General features: G+C 39.3%; 1 protein-coding gene across 1 annotated transcript in view; it reads right to left on the reverse strand.

Moving 5' to 3' along the window:
• Positions 1-9,006, reverse strand: part of LOC109921514 (mucin-2-like) — a 94,435-nt gene that overhangs the window by 72,456 nt on the left and 12,973 nt on the right. Inside the window, exons 8-16 of the mRNA XM_048610582.1 lie at positions 8,676-8,796; positions 8,439-8,577; positions 8,249-8,341; positions 8,084-8,156; positions 7,862-7,999; positions 6,916-7,071; positions 2,436-2,682; positions 2,292-2,347; positions 2,104-2,198 (exon numbers count right to left, since the gene is read on the reverse strand). Of these exons, the coding sequence (XP_048466539.1) occupies positions 2,104-2,198; positions 2,292-2,347; positions 2,436-2,682; positions 6,916-7,071; positions 7,862-7,999; positions 8,084-8,156; positions 8,249-8,341; positions 8,439-8,577; positions 8,676-8,796 (1,118 nt within the window). The remainder of the gene's footprint in view (positions 1-2,103; positions 2,199-2,291; positions 2,348-2,435; positions 2,683-6,915; positions 7,072-7,861; positions 8,000-8,083; positions 8,157-8,248; positions 8,342-8,438; positions 8,578-8,675; positions 8,797-9,006) is intronic.

Raw genomic sequence — 9,006 nt, forward strand, 5'->3', positions numbered from 1 at the left:
TCTATACCTGTATTGAAAAGTTAGGTTTGTTAGCATATATTTGAATTTGCACAACAAGGCAACAATGTAGAATATTTACATATTAAAATGAATTTGTAAAATATTTTACAAGGATGTTACCGAGACTGGAAGGTTTGAGTTATAAGGAGAGGCTGGATAGGCTGAGACATTTTCTCTGCAGCGCAGGAGTTTGAGGGTAACCTTATAGATGTTTACAAAATCATAAGGGGCATGAATAGGGTGAACATCCAAAGTGTTTCTCCTAGGGTAGGAGAGTCCAAAACTCAAGTGCATAGGTTTAAGGTGAAAGGGGAAAGATTTAAAAGCAATCTGAGGGACAACTTTTTCACTCAGAGGGTGGTGCAAATGTGGAATGCTTTGCCAGAGGAACTCGTAGAAGCAGGCAAAATTACAACATTTGAAAGACATTTGGACAGGTGCACGGTTAGGAAAGGTGTAGAGAGATATAGGTCAAATGCAGGAAAATGGGATTAGTTCAATTTAGGAAAGCTGGTCAGCATGGACAAGTTCGAAGGGCCTATTTCCGTTTTGTATGACTCTATGACTCTACTTATGTTGTTATATTGCGGCTACTTAATGGTGCAATGTTTGATCATCAGAGACAGATTGCAGTTTGCTCTGACACACATAGAAGCAGCACTTCCTGATAGAATCAGAGAGTCATTGAGTTTTACAGTGCGGAAAGAGGCCCTTCAGCCCAACATGTCTGCACTGGTCAGCAAGCACTTATTTACTCCAGTCACATTCTCCAGCATTTGGCCCATAGCATTGCATGCTATGGCACTTCAAGTAACCATGAAAATACATCTTGAATGTTGTGATGGTTCCTACCTAATTTCAGGCAGTGAGTTCCAGATACCTACTATTTTCTGGGTGAAAACATTCCTCCTTAAAACCTCTCTAAACCTCTAGTCATTTACCACAAATCTCTGCCCTTCTCTTATGACAATTTTCCTCCTCACTTCCTGAATCTGCTTCAGTCCTCCCATGTGTCTCTTTGCCTGCTTCTCCAAAATGATTAATTCTGTTTCTCTCTTCAAAAATAATGCCCAGTTTTTTCCCAGTTTCAGTGATTAGTCAGGTATTCACCAGTTGCAGTTCCAGTTCCTGCTGTTCATCATGGATTGCACTCAGTCCCATTCCTTGGCTACACAGTTCTGAGGAAGTGTCATCAGACCCGAAACGTTAACTTTGTTTTCTCCTTCACAGATGCTGCCAGACCTGCTGAGCTCTTCCAGCAACTTTGTTTTTGTTCCTTGGCTGCACTCCCCAGTCTGACTCCACTTCCCGGCCCTGGGTCCAGTTGCCAGGACCACCCTTGCCCCCTTTAGGATATAGAGTACTGGAAAGCCAGTTCACCACCAACATTGAAAGTCAAGTTTGCGATTTTCCACGGTAGTCCGATGAACGGGAAGATATTGGTCTAATGGTGATGTCAGTAGTAATCCAGTTACCTAGGATGATGATGTGAGTTTGAACCACCCCATAGCAGAAAGTGACATTTGAATCTGGAATAAAATGTCATCTTAATGGTGACTATGTATCTATTGTCAATTGTTGTAAAAACCCATCTGATGTACGAATGTCACTGGGTCAAAATCCTGGAATTCCCTCCCTGGTGGCATTGTGGGTCAACCCACAGCAAGTGAACTGCAGCAGTTCAAAAAGGCAGCTCACCACCACCTTCTCAAGGGCAACTAGGGACGGGCAAGAAATGCTGGCCAGCCACATCCCACAAAATGAATAGACAAAAAATGCCCTACAGGTAAATACATCTGCCATCCTTACCTGCTCTGGCCTACACATACTCCAGACACAAAGCAATGTAGCTGATTCTTAGCTGCCCTGTGGGCAATTAGCAGACAACCACCAGTTTTGTACCAGTTACAAAGCTCTAATGTGAGACTATACCTAAGGTGCACTCAGATTGTCAATTGAAATCAAATCATCAGTCACTGTTCCTCATCACATTACTTATTTCATATTGATGTGCTATCCAAAATCAGTTCTCACTGGCATGATAGTCATGTAAAATTAAAGCCCACAAAACAACAAATTGCTGAATGATTAATTGTCACTTACAGACGGGATATTTCGACTTCTGCATGTCTTTGCTTTGCTCTTTCCACGGAAGATGTTATTGGTGCAATCATTATAAATCTTCCCATTCAGACATCCTAAGAAAGAAAATCCATCATTATCAATTTTGATTGAACTTTTAATCACTATTCCTCCTGATGACATTGTAAGAAATGGAAGCAGCAGCTCACCTGGCTGGGTGGTGGTAGGAATTACAGGACAGGAAAGTTTCCCATTTTCACATGTGCTGAATAAAAATAAAATAAGGTTGCATTTTTACATATATTTAATTAATTACTTATTCAATGTTTGCAGAATATGATCAATGTACTTACCAGATTCTACCATTCAGAGTTATGCTTTGTCCTTTTTTGATAACTGTATCACCCATATAACAAGAACACGCTGATTTATCAATACATTCTCCAGAGTTATCCATGTATTTCCCCTCAGGACAGCCACAGCCAAAAACTGGTATGTCCTCAACATCACAGGTATAATCATAACGGGATAATGATCGACAGGTGCGGTTACAGGTCCTCATGTCATTCTCAAAGACCTGGGCGTTGGCACATGGTTTATCTAGAAAAAATATAACACTTTTATCAGTGGAAAGGAAGAGGTTAGTGACAGTGAACCTGAGTATTTCCAAGTCAAAGACACAAGATATTATAATGAGGAATTAGAAAATGGTAGCGATGTTATGCAATTTGTTTCTTGTTTATCTTCACAGCTAAGGGCAGAAAGAATATCCTACAAACTGAGGGAAATTGAGTTTCTTATGAGAGAGAGAAATTAATAGTAATAAAGAAAAAGTACTGGAAGAGATAAAGGCTGATATCTTCACTGGATGGATGGTCCATGGCTGAGGGTTTATAAAAGAGGTGGTTGCAGATATGATGGATGCATTGATGTCTTTCAGATTTCCCAAGATACTAGAATATACAACCCAGTTGTCCACAAAAGGAAGGGGAGAGAAAACAGGGAACAATAGGTCAGTTAGTCTGACATCAGCAGGAGGGAAATTGCTAAGAAAATGTGGAGATTTTAAGTAAAGTAAGTCCATATTCTCTGGAGTTTAGAAGAGATGTGACCTCATTGAAACATGTAAAACTTTTAGAGAGTGTGACAGTCAGTATCATAGCAATTGTTCATTAAACACGCTGCACACTATTCAGTTCCATTGAATACAGGTTTATTATAGTTATTTTAATCAACCTGTTCAGATATGTTATGACACACCCTGGGGCAGACCTTTCAGCCCAAAGACAGAGATGCTACTGCTGGACCACAAAACCTTACAGCTCTATTATAAAGCAGATAATAAAAGCAATTCTACCTTTATTGACAATCCACCAAGATCAAACTGCCCCAGTATTTTTAATTTCTGTATTTTATTTTCCTAAAAAAAAAGCAAAATCATAGCATACTGCAGATATCTTTCCTCCAGTTTCTGACGATGACACCATGAGCTGCACACTCATGAACATACGCTCCCAATCCTGCACACAGACAGTTGTTGATGTTCTCACAGGCACAGGTGGCAGCTACACATATCTAAGCAAATAAAGCTAATTGTTAAAATAATCATATTTTATTTGAAATATGTGTGTAATACAATACCATTATTAATTTACAATCACAACGTACAGTATACATGGCTGTAGTTCAGTTTTGTAGATTTTGATATGTTATTTCTATATGAGTTATTCTGCAATAAACTTCTGTTCATTATAGAATCATAAAATCCCTACAGTGTGGAAGCAGGCCATTTGGCCCACCAAGTTCACACTGCCCCTCTGAAGAGCATCCCAACCAGACTCGCCCCCTACCCTATCCCTGTAACCCTGCATTTCCCATGGCTAATCCACCTAGCCGACACATTCCTAGACACTATGGGCAATTTTGCATGACTAATCCACCTAACCTGCATACCTTTGGACTGTGGGAGGAAACCGGAGCACCCGGAGGAAACCCAGGCAGACACGGGGAGAATGTGCAAACTCCACACAGACAGTCACCCGAGGGTGAAATTGAACCTGGGTCCCTGGCACTGTCAGGCAGCAATGCTGACCACTGAGCCATCATGCCACCTTATCCTTTATTAATACACAGAGAGTACATCAAATGTACTGCATAATAATTTACTGTGGAACATTATTTCACTTTGACAGCACCTTCCAAATGTGCGGTCTCTACCATCTCGAAGGTCAATGGCAGCAGGTGAAATGAAAACACCACCTACCCGCAAGTTTCCCTCCAAGCCCCACACCATGCTGACCTGGAACAATATCACTTGACCACAATTCATTAACCCACTTTCCAACATTACTGTCGGGGTAGTGACATATCATAGAATGCAGCGGTTCAGAAAGGCAACTTATCATCACATTCTCAAGGGCAATTAGGGATGGGCTATAAATGCTGGCCTAGCCAGTGACACACACATCCCTTGATCAAATTTTAAAAAAACTTCAGTGTATTGATTTTCCATCAATTATCACAATTATCAAGACTTTATGAATCATTTTTAACTAGAAACAAAGCAATCAAATACTTGCATTTATAAAGCACTTCTTTAATTTGGGATGTCCAAAAGTATTTTATAGCCATTTAAGTGTGTTGCTGTAATTTAGTTAAGAGCACCAAATACTTTCTGCACAGTGAGATTTCACAAATGATACTATAAATTATCAGACTAAGTGCATTAGTGATGCCATTTGAGGGCTAACAGTTGGCCAGGACCATTAGGAAATCCAGGAGCTGGATTTTCAACTTCAAGCTGGTTAACAGAAGTCAGGATATTTCCTGGCATGGTGCACCTACCCCGGGAGAAAGTGCCTGCCAAGACAGCATTTCCGTTCTGGGGAAAGATGGGCGTTAGCACAAGTTGGCCTTGTATCCCCATAAAGAGTTTAGAAGCAGCACATGGGCTGTTGGATACAGAAGCAGGTTGACTAAAAGGCCCACATCGATTTGAGAGAAATTCATCTCACCTGTAATAGTAAGGCCCTTTAGCCCTCACCCCCTATGCATATGCCCAATCCTTGCCATCTAATGTCCCCAACCTTCATAACCTGCACGCAGCAAATCTCATGTCCGCTCATTACCACTATGCCAAACTATGCCCCTCTACCCACTCCATGGGCACTTCATACCTTCCATTCTAAGCTGTGTTTCTCCACATCCTGCCATGCCTATCATTAACATGCCTATGCCCGCAATGGAGCCAGCCCAATTAGGGAAACAGGATATTGGCTCACACCCTTAACCTGCACTGATGACATTTGTGACAACGGGAAATAGGACTAAGGAATCCCACATTCAGGTCATTGTCGCCACTTCACACCCCTATGAATTCTTCCTGCCTCCATGAGGATCCATTCCCATGTTCTTCTATGTTCACCTGAGAGGGTTAATGATGCCTGACAATACAGCACCCTCAGTACTGCACCTAAATTATATGGTGAGGTCTCTGGAGTGGGACTCCCATCTATGATCTTCTGACACCAGAGTGCTTTGACTAAGCCATAACAATTGACAAAATTTAGAAAATTTACATTGAACTCTTACTTGATAGTATTTCATGTAATCCACTGTCGAATGGCAAACAGAGAATGCACCTACTGGATCTTTTAAGTGGGAGCAATGTAGCTTGGCGTAGATTTCTGTAATCAAGTTTCAAAGTGTTATTAGGGTTGTATCCAAACATGAACATGTAAATAGAGTCTTCTTACTTATTTTCACTTTAAAAGAAGCTTTCATGTCTCTTGTTCACAAAGAGTTGTTCCATAGAGAATATGCCAGTTTGGAGTTCAACTTTTTCAGCAGAAATGCTTGTCAAGTTGATAAGCAAGAAAGCAAGAAATTGTACCATTAATTCTATGTTGAGCCCAAGAAATATGCATTTTTAAGAACTCTGTGGAATTGATTCTTAGATAGATAAGGTAATAATTTTATCATTGTTTTTTGAATATCCCAAATGCAGAATTAAAAATTCCTTAGTTAGGTGAGTTTAAGGAATTTATAAATTCTGTATTCAAAAGACCCTTGATGAAATTATTACTTATCTACCTAAGAGTCAATTCCACGGAGTTGCTTAAAAAGCATATTTATTACAGAAACATTACCAATGTCAGTTAATAAACATTGTAGAAGACAAATGCATTGGGAGACTTTTTCCGTCGTCTATTTTTTTTTAAATTCAGCTATTTATCCAAATTTCTCTTAATTACTCGATTGCCTCCTCTTCAATTTTATTTATGTGAAGGTATCCTGAGTACTAAATTCTTTGACCCAAAATATTCCTACAGATTTCCCCCAATATGCTCTAGTGACCACCTTGAGTTTATGTTTTCTTATTATCAATTTAATAATCAGTGGAAACAGTAGTTTGGCTCAACAATATGCCATGATGACTGACCCGCATGTCAACCCTACACAGGCCAAATTTGAATGGTTCCATATTCAAAATCAACCATCCTCTTTTAATGATATTAATGGTCATTGCGAAATGAATAAAGGATTGTGAGCAAGCTTATGCTGTGGGTTTGTTATTTGCAGATGATGCTTTAATAACCCAAAATTAATGAAACATTGTAGAAAAAACCTCATTGTAGTCAACACAGAAAAAAGCTTGCCATTTGGGTGCACCAGGTTGAAATTCTGATAGCGGTTGAAAGGGCACTCTCCTGAATCACCTCATTCCCAAGCTTGAATTTCAAATGATTTATTTTGACGGCTTAGTTTAAAAACAAATTCCAAAGCAAACTAGCTATTATTTTAGTCAGAAGGAATATTGTAATGGACCATTACCATTTTCTGAACTGACACAAGGAGAAGGTATTGTTGGTTCAGGACAACTGTCCCCAGTCTTCCAGGAGTTAGCAAAAGTAATGGGTGTACTCTCCACAATGCCCTGTGCAGAAAGGAAGTCATCATCTGCATCATCATTGAAGGTGCCACATAAACCTGGGAAACAAACAACACAAGTCATCACAAGAGAGCAGTTACACCACATCCACCCTGACTGCTTTCAAGATTCTGCAATATTCAATTGGGAGATATGACTCATGCAGCTTTACGAAACAAAATTATTGAGTTTAAATTTCAGAACTATCAATATATTAAGGCAGTTTACATCGATGTGTGTTCAACATGGCAGCATTACTGCATACCTTATTTGCAAAGTCATTTATTGTAATCATATTATATAGAGCAATCACTTTATAACATCCCAATCTCTTGCCCACAAACATTGTGGTAAACCAGGACACAGTGTAAAAGCAGTTGGAATGGTCACAAAATGGACTTTACACAGAGTAACCAGTGAGGGCAGAGCATCTGAATGGAGAATGGGCGAAGGCCAACAGAGGCTGAGTGGGATCACCAGTGAGAGCTGCTATATCTTTGGATGAGAGCAGCATGTGGCAGCAAACTGCAACTTCACTACTCTATTCATAGTACAGAGGATAGAAGGGGAAGAGAGAAGAGGCTCAGAAGGTTTGGAATGCAACTGTTACAACTTATAGCATAAAGAAAAGAGGTGAAAGTTGTAAATTATACCTTATTTTCTATCTATAGCTTATATAATTTCTTAACTTACTATTATTTATGATCAAATCTTATACTCTGAATGGAGTAAGCATGGAAAACATTGAACCCTCTTTCAATTACCGTGGAACTCATGAGGTTGAAACTGGAAATGAGTTTTAAAAAAAACTGAGTCTTTTATCAACGAGTAACTCTTTCTGAGCCAAACCTTTTGTGCTTCCTTTCGCATCCTCAGACAGTGAGATGTAAAGCTGCATAACAGGATTAATCTGCACTTGCATTTTCAGGCCAAATGTTGTTGCGACTTGAATGAACTTTGAGGATTGCCAAAATATTATTACTTCTCCTGTTGAATAGAAAAAGTATAGGTTTAACTCACTTTAACCATTTAGTCATTTATCTCATAAAATGGGACTAAGCACTTTTTTACCTGTTCTCAGGGGACTTGCAACTTCATTTCCATCTAAGTATATAGCGCCATCATTGTTGAACACAATGCTGGTCTATGAAAAAAAATATATACGGGTATGTCCCATTTTAGTGATCATAATGATGGAATTGAAGTATGAGGAGAAAGGTCTTGATAAATTCTCACCTGATTCTTAGTTAGGGTAACACGCTGCAAGCATGTCTGCTTAAATGCTACTTGACACTGATGGATCGCAACCTCAATATTCCAGTCATTTGTCTGTTTTTGTTGTAAAGGGGAAAAAGGTTAAAGAAAATCACTAAAATCGATTTAACATTATAAACTTAATGAACAACAGCTAATATGCCACACGTACTAAAACTGCGTAGTACGAACAATCTCCGACCAAACTGTAGAAGGTGTTATCGAATGTTGTAAAATATGTTGCTTGTTCAATGGTACATCTCCCAGGACAGCTGCCGTAAGAGCATGCCCATTTTCCACTTTCACAAGTGCTGTGATTGAAAAGAAGAATGAACAACAAAATAACTGTAGTTCCACAGAAATACAGGCACATTTAGGCAATAGATAGTAAATGGACTGAAAATCATACCATGACTGGCACGAAGTGTTTCTGATCTCTCCAGCTGGATAAATCTGTCCGCTGTATTCACAAGGACATGCACTTTCAGCGATGCACCTGTTAGTGCCTCTTACATTATCCAGAACTTTCCCTTAAAATAATAAAAATTAATACATGAGAACATTAATTCACAAGGCAAAGTACACCCTTTATTATGGTACTGTTTCAACAATACGGCAGGATTTTTAATGTCAAGCAAAATGTATATGAATAAAAACCAAAAGAACTGCGGATGCTGTAAATCAGAAACAAAAACAGAAGTTGCTGGAAAAGCTCAGCAGGTCTGGCAGCATCTGTGAAG

Source organism: Rhincodon typus, chromosome 22, assembly GCF_021869965.1.
Source record: "Rhincodon typus isolate 14 chromosome 22, sRhiTyp1.1, whole genome shotgun sequence".
NCBI classification, from domain to species: Eukaryota; Metazoa; Chordata; class Chondrichthyes; order Orectolobiformes; family Rhincodontidae; genus Rhincodon; species Rhincodon typus.